Source organism: Euprymna scolopes, chromosome 45 (assembly GCF_053919585.1).
Source record: "Euprymna scolopes isolate OS-2025 chromosome 45, ASM5391958v1, whole genome shotgun sequence".
NCBI lineage: Eukaryota > Metazoa > Mollusca > Cephalopoda > Sepiida > Sepiolidae > Euprymna > Euprymna scolopes.
The window spans coordinates 2106851-2122931 of record NC_136526.1 but is presented as its reverse complement, the minus strand read 5'-3'; the positions used below and the strand labels follow the sequence as shown (position 1 = coordinate 2122931).

The 16081-nt window shown below is 35.3% G+C and overlaps 1 protein-coding gene across 1 annotated transcript in view; it reads left to right on the top strand.

The window, feature by feature from the left end:
* LOC145269126 (CD2 antigen cytoplasmic tail-binding protein 2 homolog) overlaps positions 1 to 15172 on the top strand; it is a 53124-nt gene extending 37952 nt beyond the window's left edge. The window contains exons 2-4 of the mRNA XM_080124726.1: positions 7161 to 7279; positions 12127 to 12745; positions 14787 to 15172. Coding sequence (XP_079980852.1) covers positions 7161 to 7279; positions 12127 to 12745; positions 14787 to 14989 — 941 coding nt within the window. The 3' untranslated portion in view covers positions 14990 to 15172. The remainder of the gene's footprint in view (positions 1 to 7160; positions 7280 to 12126; positions 12746 to 14786) is intronic.
* Positions 15173 to 16081: the final 909 nt, after the last annotated feature.

Genomic DNA, 16081 nt, shown 5'->3' with positions numbered 1-16081 from the left:
AAATTTTCAGTCAAAAACTGATTAAAAAGCTTGCCCTATGTCTGAATACACTTTATATAAAATTTCAAATGTTTAGAGCAAAAATTGGCTGAGTAATTTGGTAGAGACCGCAGAGGTCAATATTTTTTTTAACTTTGACCCCAATTTTTACCCTTTTAACTTTTTATTGCTTTGGGCTCAAATCAAATTAAAAAGTTTGATTCATGTCAAAGTAACCTACATCTAAAATTTCAAGTGTTTAGATCCAAAATTGGCGGAGGAGTTTGGTAGTTTTCAAAGGTCAAATCATTGAACTTTGACCCCTTGACAACCAAATTTCTGGCCAAAAACCAATCAAAAAGATTTTTCCAAATCTCAATATCCTTCATGTCAAATCTCGAGCCTGTAGACTGAAAATTGTCAGAATAGTTTAGTAGGGAAATATACAGACACACAAGTTCAGTTTTATAGATAGACTAGCGAGGGGTACCCGGCGTTGCCTGGGTGTTTGTAGGTGTGTGTGAAAAAAAAAGCCTTGACGACGCACAGTTGGAAAATAGTAAAGTGTGAAAAAAAAACAGGTGCGCGTTTTTGATTGACGTGACAGCCATAGGTATTCAGCAGTTAGCATTTTGTGCGGGACAGTTTTTAATGAGGTCAATAAATCGGTTTGTTTGTTTTTAAAAACCCGCTCCCCCGTCTGATATGACGAAGTCGACATTGACCAAACGTTACTTAGCTCTCCAGAGACCACTGGCTCTGGGCCTGTGATTAGAGTTGAGTTTCGCTTTTTTTTTTATACCGAAAACCGAATGTAACGCGTGCCGATGCGGGGAAATATGGAATAATTACCGTTTGAAAGTCAATAAAATTAAATAGACACGCGAGCTCCATGGTTAACTGCGAGATATTACAATTTATAGATAATATAAAAAGTTTTAAGAAGTTGTGAAGCGAGCGAGCGCTTCTCTGAAAGAAGCCTTTTGTGGACATCGAGAAAAAGCGTACATACATACATACATACATTTTCGCTTTTATATATATAGATTTACGGACTATTTTCCTGATCTTCTAGTTGTTGTTTTCATAACGTTTCGGCCAATTATTCCTCTGGCCTTCGTCAGATAGTTAACTGTGACGGCCAGAGGAATAGTTGGTCAAACTGTGGTGAGGCAACAACAACTATGGAAGGCAGTAATTGCTGTGAATGCAGTTGGGACATTCGACATTCTTATCCTGACACAGTTAACCATCTGATGAAGGTCAGAAGAACAATTGGCCGAAACGTCGCGAAACAAGAACTATGAAGATGAGGATAATAGTCCGCAAATAATTAAATAAAAATAAATAATACAAATGTTATACTTTCACCGTTTTGAATTTATTTTTAGTGTTATATAAAAAAAAATATATATGAAACTAGCTGGACACCTGACGTTGGCTGGTCATACAGTATGCTTCTTTTTTTTTTTTTTTATATTTTCACCCCAAGCAAGACACAGGGCCACAAACAAATGAACACATATCTAAAGAAATGGCAGAAGCACTAAAGGATGACCTCCAATCTGTAGTGGAATGGGGACAAAAATGGAAGGTCACGTTCAATGCTGCCAAGACTAAACTTGTTTCCTTCAATAACTACAAGAAACCTTCTCTGTCACCAATAGCAATGGCCAGTGACTCTTTATCTGAGAGTACATCTTTCAAACTGCTTGGCCTAACGTTCACAGGAAATGAGTTGGAACAATTACATTGAAAGCATTACCAGGGCCGCTGCGTAGAAGGTAGGCTCTCTCTACCGTGCTAGAAAACTACTAACACCCGAAAGTATCCTGTACCTCTATAAGGCAACCATTCGCCCATGTATGGAGTATTGCTGTCATATTTGGTCTGGTGCATCTGCTACTAGTCTCTCGCTCCTAGACAAGGTTCAAAAGAGAGTCACCAATCTGATAGGCCCTGAACTGGCATCTAAGCTTCAGCCTCTGTCCCATCGACGAAATGTTGCATCCCTCTGCCTGTTCTACAAGTATTTTAATGGTGAATGCTCTGGCGAACTGCAGACACTTGTACCCCCCTCTACATAAATAGCCCCGACAAACTCGACAAGCAGCTAAATCCCACCCCTTCACGGTAGAGATCCCTAGATGTAAGAGAGCCTTCTACTCCAGTAGTTTCTTCCCCAGAACCGCTAGACTTTAGAACTCCCTGCCAGGTTCCTGCTTCCTCAACTGTACTGACATGCAGAAGTTCAAGTGTAACGTGAACCGACATCTTGCTGCCCAACTCCCCACCTAATACCCCTGTAGCCTGTGTCCCTAATAGTAGCCCCCTACATCAAAGTGTCAATGTACCTTGTTTGGGGTGAAAATGTAAAAAAAAAAAATAAATAAATAAAATAAAAAAGACTTTGAAGTAGGGGGCTACTATCGGGGACATAAGTTGCAGGGGCATTATGAAGGAAATTGAGTAGCAAGATGTCTGTTCACATTACACTTGAACTTCTGCATGTCAGTACAGCTGGGAAAGCGGTATCCCGGAAGCGAGTTCCAAAGCTTAGCAGTTCTGGTGAAGAAACTATTGGAGTAAGAGGCTTTCTTACACGTAGGGATCTCTACTGTGAAGGGGTGGAATTTAGCTGCTTGTCGGGGGTGTTCACCTCGAAGGAGTACAAGTGCTAGTAGTTTGTTCGAGCATTCACTATTAAAATACTTGTAGAACAAACAGAGGGATTCAACATTTCATCGATAGGAAATATCTTAATTCATGCACATTACGTATTTACGTATGTATTTTTATTGAATCAATCCGCTATTGAATATTATATAAGTCTGAGATTACATCGACCGAAACGTTGTGAAAGTTACACTCAAGATGAGAACAGTAGTTTGAAGAATCCAAATAATACGAATAACCAATCCTCATCTCAAAAATTTCAGAAACGCAAGACCGTAAACAGTGGCAAATAAACACAGCCAATCGTCACAATTGTGATCATTGGAGATTTAGCATAAGAACAGTTAGACAGTGTTGAACTTCTTCTCAAATAGAACATAGATGATAAACCTGGATAGTGAACGAGTGTGTGTGATGTGTAAATTGATTATCATTATCAAGAATAATATCATTGAATATCAAGTCGAACTGCAGGTCTTTGGAACTCCCTTCCGGGATTCTGCTTTCCCAACTGTACTGATATGCAGAAGTTCAAGTGTAATGTGAACAAACATCTTTCTACTCATCTCCCTTCATAATGCCCCTGCAAATTAAGTCCCTGATAGTAGCCCCCTACTTCAAAGTGGCACTGTGCCTTGTTTGGGGTGAAAATTGAATAAAAAAGACAAAAAAAAAAAAAAAAAAATGAAAGTTTTGAATCTAAGTGATTGACAAGAAAGTTCTTGCGGTTTTTAACTTTTAAATTCAGATGAATATATCTCGGCTCAAACCAAAATTTGATTGAAATAAGCACCATCAGAATCAACACCCTTTTATCAATGCAAATCAAGTGTATTTATGCCAGTAACGTAAAAATCTTGCATTCTGGTGGCGATGAAATCGTTGAAGGCATTTTTGATATTGCTTCTTTTTTTTTTTTTTTTTTTTTTTTTTACATAAACATCACCACTTATCAAGGCCAGGGGCCACTCGAGGATAAGGATTAAAGAGTGTACAGCAGTCAACTGGACAATATAGTAATCGTTAGTAAAGGAAATTCGGTAAATTTGTTAACTTAAGGGGAACGGCTCATCAAGTACTTGTTTACATTGGACTTGAAGACAACCATATTGTAGTAAGCATTTCAAGTTAAGAAAAAGAATAAATGAAAATTTTGAATCTAAATTGTTAAATGTCAGAACATACAGATATAATGTAGCCTTACAAGTATTTACAACAGACTAGTTGGACGCTTGGTGTTGCCCGGTCATGCAATACACTTAAACATGATATTTTAATTTATGCAGATTGCGTATGTATTATTATAGAATCAATCGTCTATAGATTACTAGCGAGGGGTACCCGGCGTTGCCTGGGTGTTTGGAGGTGTGTGTGGTTTTGGGTAAATCCAAACTGGGGGGGGGGGGGGGGGATTAAAATAAAAAAAGTTTTGGTAGGTAAGTATGAGGACCGAACCCGAACCCTTGAGGCAAAGTTGTAAATTAAAGTGTGAAAAACAAAAACGTGCGACGTTAACCATTGCGCCACCGCGACGTACTGACAGAAACACGTTTGAATTTATTTAATTACTTAAATTGGCAGGTGCACGTTTTAATGACTTAATGAGGTCAAGTTTTGACTGCGGGGTAGCATTTCATTTAGTGCGGGAATGCTTTTTTTTTTTTTTTTTTTTCACCCCCAAGACGTTGGGGGTACGGGGAAACATTATAGGAAAAGGCCTAACCTACATGCGGCGAGTGAAAACTGTTGAATATTTATCTTCCCAAAGTCGAGAAAATTAAATAAACAGGCGAGCTCCATTGTTAACTCTGAGATATTACGATTTACATGTGATATAAAAAGTTTTAAAAAGTTGTTAGGCGACCGACCGCTTCTCTGAAAAAAGCCTTTCTTGGACATACACAAAAAGTGAACATACATTTTCGCTTTTATATATATAGACTAGCGAGGGGTACCCGGCGTTGCCCGGGTGTTTGGGGGGGGGGTAAAAAAAGTAAGTTTGAGGATCGAATCCAAACCGTTGAGGCAAAGTTGTAAATTAAAGTAAAAAAAACGTGCGACATTAACCATTGCCCCACCGCGAGATGCTAACGGAAACACGTTTGAATTTATTTAGCAGGTGCCCATTTTAATGAGTTAATGAGGTCAAGTTTGACTGCAGGATAGTATTCATTTACTGCTGAACGCTTTTTTTCCTCGCCCCCAAGATGTTATAGGAAAAAGACTAACCCACATGCGGCGAGCGACAAATATTGAATATTTATCTTCCCGAAATCGAGCAAATTAAATAGACAGGCGAGCTTCGTTGTTAACTGTGAGATATTACGATTTATATGTGATATAAAAAGTTTTTAAAAGTTGTGAAGCGAGCGACCGCTTCTCTGAAAGAAGCCTTTTGTAGACACAGAAAAAGCGAACACACATACATACATACACACATACATACATACATTTTTGCTTTTATATTTATAGATTATATATTGATTATTATATATTACGAGGAATAATTTGCCCGGTGGACTAATCCGCAAACATTTTTTTTTTTATTATGATGATATCGTTCATCGAATTGTGTGTGAGTTCGTTCCTTATAGACTCCAAAATGGCTGAACAGGTTTTCTTTAGAATTTACAGAATTTTACTGTATAAGTCTGGGAGTGATCTTAGTAAAGTTTTGTCTCAGATTTCCCCCCCCCCCGATAATTAACAGTAATCGAAACCGTTATTTTAATTTATCTATCATTGGTAAAGCCATTTTTTCCATGTCGTCACTTAGCAACAATGATAGAACAACGGGCCGTGAAAATTCTACTGTGGGTAGTTTGATTTTTTTTTTTTTTTTTTTTTTTTTTTTTTTTTACTGCAAAGAATTTTATAAGGCTTGAAAATTTACGTTTTTTTTTTTTTTTTTTTTTGCATTCTTGTCGTACAATACGCTTAAACATAATTTTAATTTATGCAGATTGCGTATGTATTATTATACAATCATTCCTCTATTGAACATTATAAATTGCAAGGAATAATTTGCACAGTGGACTAATTTGCAAAAAATCTTAAAATAATAATAATGATAATGTCATTCATCAAATTCCATCTGTGTTTGTTTACAATATCATGTCAGCTGATATTTAGGCTTGATGATGAATGCCCTGGAAAAGTCACTTCTGATTAATGTTTAGTTTTAAAATATGCAAACAAAGAAATGATTTGCAGCGATTTTAAATGGTACCTCTTTTATTGTAAATTGAACTCTTTAATAAGAAAAAAATGGCGAGGTACACCATGGCTTGAACAGGGGACCATTCGATCTGTAGTTGAATGCTCTGCTAACGAACTATATCTTCAGATACCAATAATTCTTTTCTTAAAAAAATCAGTGCTAAGATTTTATTATCTCCTTTGCAGGTGTAATATAAAATATTCCCCTATAAAAATTTTTATTTTTATCTGTAAGAAGAAAAACACTATTTTTTAGGATCAGATTTTTTCGATTTTAAATACAAAATATATCTAAGAACACTGCCAGACATAAATTACCTTTGTGTGAAATTTGCAAAAGATAGGCTCAGCCATTTTGGAAACTATAGGGAAGGAACACACACAGTGACTTTTATATAAAAGTATATTTATTTTTTTTATTTTATTTTATTTTTTTTAATTTATTTATTTTTTTAATTTATTTTATTTTTTTCCTTATTTCTTTATTTCTTTTTTCTTTATTTCTTTTTTTTCTTTTTTCTTTATTTTTATTCTTTTTTCTTTTTATTCTTTATTTTTTTATTCTTTTTTATTTTTGTCTTTATTTTCTTTTTTTCTTTTTATTTCTTTATTTTGTCTTTTTTCTTTCTTTTCTTTATTTTTTCTTTATTTTTCTTTATTTTATTTTCTTTATTTTTTCTTTCTTTTCTTTATTTTTTTTCTTTATTTTTTCTTTATTTTTTCTTTTCTTTATTTTTTCTTTATTTTTCTTTATTTTTTCTTTATTTTTCTTTATTTTTTCTTTATTTTTCTTTATTTTTTCTTTATTTTTTTATTTTTTCTTTATTTTTATTTTTTCTTTCTTTTTATTTTTTCTTTCTTTTTATTTTTTCTTTCTTTTCTTTATTTTTTCTTTCTTTTCTTTATTTTTTCTTTCTTTTCTTTATTTTTCTTTATTTTTTCTTTATATTTTTCTTTATATTTTATATTTTCGTTATTTTTTTTCTCAACTTTTTTTTCTCGACTAAAAAAGTCAACTTTTTTTTTTACTTTTTCTTTTTTTACTTTTTTCTTGACTTTTTCTTTTCTCGGCTTTTTTTTCTTGACTTTTTCATTTTTTTTTTTTTTTTTTTTTTTTTTACATAAAAAACAATACCATAATTGTTTATCCGCCTGTAATGCAGTGTGGATGTAAAGTCACGAGAAGTGACGTCGCCGGTGAGTGGCAAAAGGACAGTAAAAAAAGAGAAATTTGTGACGGACGAACAAAATCTCTATTTATGTATCATTTTCCTTTTTATTTTCAGGTCAAGAAGAAGCAACGATTGATTACGATGAAGGCATTAAAATCACCCCCTTTAATATGAAAGAGGAACTCCAAACGGGGCACTTTGATAAACAAGGGACGTATATATTTGACAAAGATGTAAGTTTTCAAAAATTTTTTTTTTTTTTTTTTTGGTTCTTGTCCGAAATTTCCCTTTATATTAAAAAACAAAAGAAATATGCGTTCGTGATGAATCAAAGTATCATATTCCAAAAATCACGTAAATTGCTGAAGTAATTTTATTTTTAATTAAGAAAATCAAATTTTGTGGGTATCTGAATGGTGACTGTCTTGCTTACCAATTTGAAAAAATGTTTATGTTGTAATGCCTATGAATTCCTATTAATTGCTTTAAACTGTTCTCCTTTATAAAAATAAAACTACTTGATCAATTTACATGATTTTTGGAATATGATATGCACATATGTAGGTAATTTATACGAATTTATCATAAATTTAATATACTTACAGACTACTCAAAAATCTTTACATTTTTTTTACTCAAAGTTTCTTTAAAATATATTGTATACACTCTTGATCCAAAATTTAAGAAAATCTTTACAAAGAAACCTTTTTTAAGGATAGATTTTAAACTCCTCTCGCTTACGTTTACAAATACTACAACCTAGAAGGTTATGAAAAAACAAACAAACTATATTCCAAATATTTAATTCAGATCTTAAATGGAACACGTACATCAAATCTGTTGCCAAGGCTGCTGGAAAAATGGTGAGATCGTTCTATCAATCCAGTAGATATCTCACTGCTGATGCAATTCTCTATCTATATAAGAGCCAGGTACACCCTAGGATGGAGTACTGTTGCCACATTTGGGCAGGAGCTGTTAGAAAAGACTGGTCCTGCCTTGATAAAGTTCAAAATAGACTTTGGAGCCTCGTAGGAGATGTCCTTTTCTCTTCCCTGCAACCTCTATCTCACAGAAGAGATGGTGTGAGTTTGTCTCTGCTTCATCGTTATTTTCATGGAAAGTGCTCGACTGAGCTTCAATCTATGTCTCCCCCCCTCACCAAATTTTCACAAGAAACACTTGTCTAGCTGAAAACACTGTCAATAATTCCCCCCACTCTTTATCTGTGCCTAAACCTAAACATAGATTCCATGATCAAAGCTTCTTTCTTAGAACTACACGCCTGTGGAATTGTCTTCTGTTTTCCTGCTTTCCAGCTGACTACAATATGGTTGCCTTCAAGTCCAATGTAAACAAGCTCTTGAGTTGTTTCACTTAAGTTAACAAATTTACCGAATTTCCATTACTAACAATAACTATATTGTCCAATTGACTACTCTACACTCTTTAACCCTTATCCTCGAGTGGTCTCTGGGCCTTGATAAGTGGTTATGCCTGTGTAAAAAAAAGAAAAAAATATATCAACGGCGGGGTTTTGGCAAATGTGGCCAATTATCAAAGTGTAAAAATGCTACTCAAAGAAAATACACGAGAAAACATGTAAATAAAATCATTAGATACAAATGAAAAAAAACGAAATATAACAAAATTAAAAAGAAACGACAACCTACCGTAACAATTGATTGAGATTGTCGGATTGACTTCCTCATCTTGGTTGTTATAGTCACAACGTTTCGGCCGTTTTGCCCTTCGGCTTTCATCAGGTGTTTTGTATCGAACTGGGGAACCGTTTGTTAGGAGTCTCGAACCCAAACCTTTATTATTATTACAGGGGTACCAAGTGACATATGGCCGAGTGGTCCTAGACGTTGTATCAAATTTTACAGTTACCCAAAGGTGCTGAGTTCAATCCTGAACGAAGGCAGTGAAAAGTAACATTCAAAACAGAGAATCAGCAACTATGTCCCAGAGCCTAGCTGGAGTCCGAACACGGTACCCCTGTAATGATAATAAAGAGTTGGGTTCGAGACTCCTAACAAACGGTTCCCCAGTTCGATACAAAACACCTGATGAAGGCCGGAGGGCAAAACGGCCGAAACGTTGTGACTATAACAACCAAGATGAGGAAGTCAGTCCGACAATCTCAATAAATGAAAACACCTCATCTCAAAAATACAGCCAATTACTATTTAATTCAGAAATTTATATTTTTATGAAATGAAACATTTTACACTCAATTAAAAATATGCACATCTCTACCTTCAACACATCATGGCACGTAAGAAAAAAAAAAGGAAAAAAAATATTGTATTGTTTAAAAAGAAAATTCTTGATGAAGGCTTTATAAGCCGAAAATTTGAAACTTTAAATAAATAAATGTTTGTTTCTTTAAAAAAATACAGATACGCACGTGGTCGTTCTTTCTAACTTCATATTTTGAATTCCGTTTTCTTCGTGCTTCTATAAAGTGGATTACTACTAAATTTTTTTTAGTTTAAATTTTGCAAGTTTGTCAATGTGATTGTTTAAAATAATTTTTTTATGTAGGAAGACATCCGAGACAATTGGATCGACAATATTTCACTTTTTTACTTTTTTTTTTTTTTTTTTTACTTTTTTTTTAAAAATTTAACTTCGGTAAGTTTTAAGATATCAAGGGGCTCCCTCCTGGAGCTAACATTTGATTCGCTTATGATTTAAATTTATATCCGAGGGCTGTTTTAAGAATAGATGCTGTTCCCTTTATGGCTGCTATTTGTATCTCGTTACAGCTTGGTCTTCCATGGATTGCTTCTAAGTATTTATGAAGGTTCTTTTTATTAAGCCAGTTGCTCCTATCACAACCGGTATAATGTTTATTTCTTTCAGAGACCATGTCGTTTTTAGATCATTTTTCAGGTTCTGATATTCTGTCATCTTTTCCCGTTCAGCTCTATTAAGGCCAAAATCATTTGGGACTGTGACATCGATAATGAGAGCAGTTCTTTCGAGCTTGTTCCATATTACAATATCTGGTTTGATAGCTTTGTCTTTTATGTATCTGCCTGCCTGTATGTCTTTGTCATAGAACACAATCACTTTTCCGTGTGTGTGTGTGTGTGTGTAGCTAGATGCATTCAGTCTCAAGAGACAAAGGATACCTTTTATAAGGGTAGCTGTGTGTGTAATTGTGAAGCAAGGGTTGACCAATCTCCAACCACGCATCTTCTAAATCACCATTGCTTGGGTCCAGTGGTGTTATATAGCTGTTTCATTGAGAGTCTTATTATAAGTGATGCTTAGAAAGAGTCTTATTAAACGCGCAGTCTTAGAAGAGTCTTATTAGAGTGTTTGTCGTTAAGAGTTTTATTACAATACAAGTGATGCTGTTGAGAGAGTTCTAGAGAGGGATGTTGTGAGAGAGATTGTTCGTTCCGTGATCGTGTTATAACGATTCATATATATTAAAAATATGTTCATTCTTAGGTTAATAGATGTGTTGCTATGTGACGCTCTTAGAGTGAGGAGATAGTGTTCAGACAGTCTTAGTGTAGATATGAGATGTAGATTCACATTGTGGATATGAGATGTGTATGTTAAGACATTTTATAACACAGACATATAATAACAATTCACTTTACCTTTTTGTAAGAAACACAAAGACGAGCTTTATCAAAACACATGATGGGTTTATTTCTTCACGACCAGCCGTGGTTTTCATCATCAAGAATTCAAAGCTTCACATTTTAGTTTCAAAGTGACCGTCTCGCTTCCTAGACGTTCGAATTCCCAGACCCTCTCTGAGTTTCTCACTGACTGTCCCTCTAACTAACTAACTCTCACTTCCTATATTGATAAATCCATGCATGTCCGGCCACGTGAGCAAAATTCACGGGTTTCAACATGTGCTACTTTGCACGTTTCCGACATTATGATTTCCAATTAACCTATTTTTTCTTTGATGTTTTTACAAAGGAATTCAACCTACATATCCAATTCATTTAACCCATATTTTATTATCCACATTCTTTCTAACAATTGAATAGTTTATTTATTATTTATTTCATCAGAATTAACAATTTACTGGACATTCCATTTAAACCTATTGTTCTTTAAAACTTATGTCCAAGGTTCGATTTCTGCGTTCTCTCATTTTATTTTCATTTTAAGTAATCTCTCTATTTTTATACTTACATGAAAAGGGGACAGCCCTTATCATGTAACAGTGGGTGGCAAGGAGAATTGCTAGACGACTGGAAACAATGCCGAGATAAGCGGAGAGTACACACAGCACGTGGAATTCCCAAATGGTCACCCATTTTAGTATTGACCAGGCTCAACGTTGCTTAACTTCAGTGATCTAGCAAGAACCAGTGTGTTAATGTGATTATGCCGTGTGCGCATTAGTCTGCGTATAATGAAGATTTTTTTTTTTTTTTTATGCAGGAAGACATCCGAGACAATTGGATCGACAATGTGTGTGTGTGTGTGTGGCTAGATGCCTCCGTTCAGTCTCAAGAAAAATATAACATTGTCATAATCTCCTAGCCAGAATATATATGCGACTGAAGACCACTTGTAAATTTGATATTCCTTAGTCACTTCCTCTTTCAGGGGAAGTTGGTTCAACCCACCTAGGAATGAATTATTATGAAAAAAAAACCCATATACAATTAGTTTGGAGAGTGACTAAAAGTTAGTCAAAAACTTTACAAATAAAATCAAAATAAAATTCAAGGAAAACGTATGACGTTTACATTCTTTTAGTTTGTTAAGAATGATATAATGACGATTGTTAACGATAATTTTTTTTTTTATGCAGGAAGACATCCGAGACAATTGGATCGACAATATGTGTGTGTGTGTGTGTGTGTGTGTGTAGCTAGATGCCTCCATTCAGTCTCAAGAGACAAAGGATTACCTGTGCATGTAATTGTGAGGCAAGGGTTGAGCAATCTCCAACGACACCTCTCCTGAATCAGCATTGCTTGGGTCCAGTGGGTGGCAACAAGAACCTGTGTTAATGTGATTATGCCGTGTGGGCATTAGTCTGTGTATAATGACGATTGTTTAAAATAATTTTTTTTTTTTTATGCAGGAAGACATCCGAGACAATTGGATCGACAATATTGATTGGCAGCAAATAAAGCAGCTAAAAAAGAAAAATAAATCGCGCGTCAGTTTCGAGGATGACGACTCCTTAGACACAAAGTTGATCTATCAGCAGATGTTGGAACTGATTCAACCCGGGGAGACGGTGCTGAAGGCTCTACGCCGACTTGGTGGCAGCAAGGGGAAAACTGCCCCGTCCATCGAACGATGGAAAAACAAAAAACAGACGAGCAAAACCAATGACAGTGCAAGCTCGGAATCATCAACTACAGTGCAGACGACTGATGAAGAGAAGAAAAAGGAAGACAAAAGAAAGATGCTGCGTCTTACGGAATACGCGGACAAACTGCTGAACTCTGGCGAGATCGAGGTCTATGAAATGACTTACGAGAAGCTGCGTCACATTCTGAAGCTAGATTCCTCGAAATTTGGCCGATTGAAACCAGATGCCGCCAAAGAGACGGATGAAGATGTGTTAGATATGTTTGCTGATTCGATTGATAAGGCAGAATCAAGGGAAAAGAGGGAGAGGAGTTCGGAACAAGGAGACGACAACGATGATGACGACGACAAAGGAAAAAGTTCTCAAAATGGAAAATCGACAGGTAATTTTTTAATCGTTATTTAAAAAAGCTGTAGCACAAGGCCAAAAAGCATATAGAGGTTGAGGGTTGTCGACTTTGTCTAACTTAGTTCCAATTACCAAAACCTTGCATATGAGTTAACATATTCCCAGATCTGTATTATGTAGATTATTACACCTTGAGTGTTATTCTCGTAATGTTTCGGACGCTGAAGTCTACAACCTTCATCAGTTGTATCTTGTCATTTTCACAATGTTTCGAACAATGTAATGTAACCTCTGACCTTCTTCAAGTGTATCTTGTCAACCACTCTGGGGTCGGTCTGTTGAACTCTAGAATCCGGACATAACTTTGAATAGAACCATTTATTTAATCCACAAGGGTAGCATGTCCTCGTTTTGTCAGCTATGACAGAGAAGTAATAGATGTATTGTCATATTGAATAAGTCCCTATGGACTCCTAAATTTTTACATTTCACACAAATATATTTTATGCGCCTGGCAATGTTCTCAGATAAGTCTTGTATCAAATGTATTGTCCTATTGAATAAGTATTTACAATTTTCGGACTGGATTCTTCATCTTGTTTGTTATAATGAATACCATTTCAAAAATAACTGAACTCAACATTAAATAACCCAAAAAGGGTTGATATGCCGTAAAACAACCAAACCAAACTCTACAAATAAATATTTAAAGATATAAATGATAAATTTGCTCTCTTTGATTGAGCACTATCAACGGCCCTTGTTGGAATTCAATGATTCTAATCTTTTGAATATTTTTCAACCTGGAATAAAAACAAACACACACACACACACATATATATATATATATATATATATATATATATATATATATATATATATATTAAATAATAATTATATTATTATTATAATAATATACTATTAAAATATTATATAATAAAATACTATTAAAAATAAGTTCTTATGCAGAATATGGGTTATGTTATTTTTTTTTTTCGATAAGATTTTTAAGTTAAATTCAATTTTTACGATATTTTTATTTATTTGTTGGGTGAAAGTGCTGAATAATGACACCCTTCCTCTGGTAAAAAATCTGGTGCTACCAGATCAGGCTGTCTGAAGATATTGGCTTCCTGAAACGAAATGCACCTAACATTTGATGCCTTTTGTTTTTCTACTTTCTTTTGCAAAACTTAATTATGTTCTGCAAAACCAAAATAACCCACCTTTCCCCCTTTTCCTTTTCCCCTTTCTCTTTCTATTTCCTTCACTTTCTGATAGGTTTCCTAACTTAAAATGTACCAAACATTAATACTATAACCCTTTTTCCTCTCCCATTGCAAAACTCATGTTCTGCAGGGCAGGGAACAAAAACTATAAAATGCACAATAAAACAACCCACCTTTCCCCCTTTCTATTTCCCCCACTTCCTGACTTAAAATGTACCAAACATTAATACTGTAATCCTTTCCCTTCTTCCATTGCAAAACTCATTCATGTTCTGCAGGGTAAGGAACAAAAACGATAAAATCCACTATAAAACAACCAAACCAAACACTGCAAACTAGCGATTGAAGATACAAAAAGCTTGAAGAATAAAAACCTTCTACAAAATAATTGAATGCAACATGAATACTATTTCCAAAATAACTGGATTAGTCATTAAATAACCTGAGAAGGATTGATATGCTGTAAAACAACCAAACCAAACTCTACAAATAAATATTCAAAGATATAAAGATCTTGAAGCATGAAAACCGTTTCCAAAATAACTGAATTCTGCATTAAATAACCCGAAAACAGTTGATATGCCGTAAAACAAAATGACTAAACCAAATTAATCACTTTGCACTCAACTTGACACAAACGAGTTGAGTTCAACTCGGTACCACGTTACCCGCGTTATTAACACACAGTGCACTGATTTTATCGTCTGGCAGTCTTTGTGTCGCCTTTAACCATGCTGAAAGATGCTGACACAAACTTCCCAGAAATTATGTCCTATTCAAAATGCCTTCAAACCAGTTGTCCCTCTGTAAACGATATCTTAATATTTTTTTATATTGTATTTTCAGAAAGCAATATCAACAGCAACGAGGTGTGTTGGATGTACAAATGGTGCCAGGAAGATACGGAAGTATACGGTCCATACAGCAGCTCGCAGATGATGCACTGGACGAACGAGGGCTATTTTCCAGATGGTGTCTTAGTACGGAAGGCTGATACCGATGGACAGTTTTACAGCTCCCGAAGAATAGACTTTGATCTTTATATTTGAGCCTCCGTCCTCCCAGTGATGATCTCCAAACTTTGTTTATGCTCCGCCCTCTTCGCCTAACGCGAGTTTCACCCGGATCTGACCCAAATCCCATCCAATTTTTTTTAACCTTTGTGTATATACTTTCCTCTTCTGTTTTCATTGCAAGAGTGTGTTACTTCATAAACCACGATTGTTAAACGATCTTGAGTTGTATTTTTTTTTATTGTTTTTATACGTACGAGGTACCTTCAATAAGTTTCCAGACTTTTTTTCGTATGGGCATTTTTATTTGCATGAAACTCAAGTCCACTTCAAAGTAATCTCCTCCAACTGCAATGCACTTGTTGTACCGTTCGAACAACTTCTTGAAGGCCAGATGGAAGTCCTCTTGCGTGAGCGTGTCTATGACTCTTGTAACTTCCTCTTTTATCTCCTCAATAATAACGGCCTCTAAGGTTTTCCTTGAGCTTAGGGAATAACCAAAAGTCACAGGGAGCAAGGTCTGGACTATAGGGAGGGTGAGGAACTGTCTTGATGCCCATCTTGGTCAAATAGTGTGGTCCGAACGATAACGTGTTTTCTTACGAACTTAACTTTTGCGAGTTTGTGTCCGTCACGCAACATTTTTTTTATTTTTTGCTAACAGTTTCGCTTCTGACTGATGCCCCCCCCTTTTTTTCTACGACTGGGTCTGACCCCCCCCCCATTGTCACAATTTTTTTTTTTTATTATTGATGGTACACGCATGAAACTCAAGTCCACTTTAAAGTAATCTCCTCCGGCTGCGATGCACTTGTACCATTCCGACAACTTCTTGAAGGCCCGATGGAAGTCCTCTTGCGTAAGCGTGTCAATGATTCTTGTAACTTCTACTCAATTGTCTCATAACGACAGCCTCTAAGGTTTTCCTTGAGCTTCGGGAATAACCAAGAGTCACAGATAGCAAGGTCTCAACTATAGGAAGGGTGAGGAACTGTCTTGATGCCCATCTTGGCCAAATAGTCTGTGACAAGGATGGAGCACTCTTGGAATAAACTTTGTGCAAATCTTCTACATCTTCAGATTCTCATGAATAATTGTGTGTACAGTTTCTACGCTGACATCAAACTG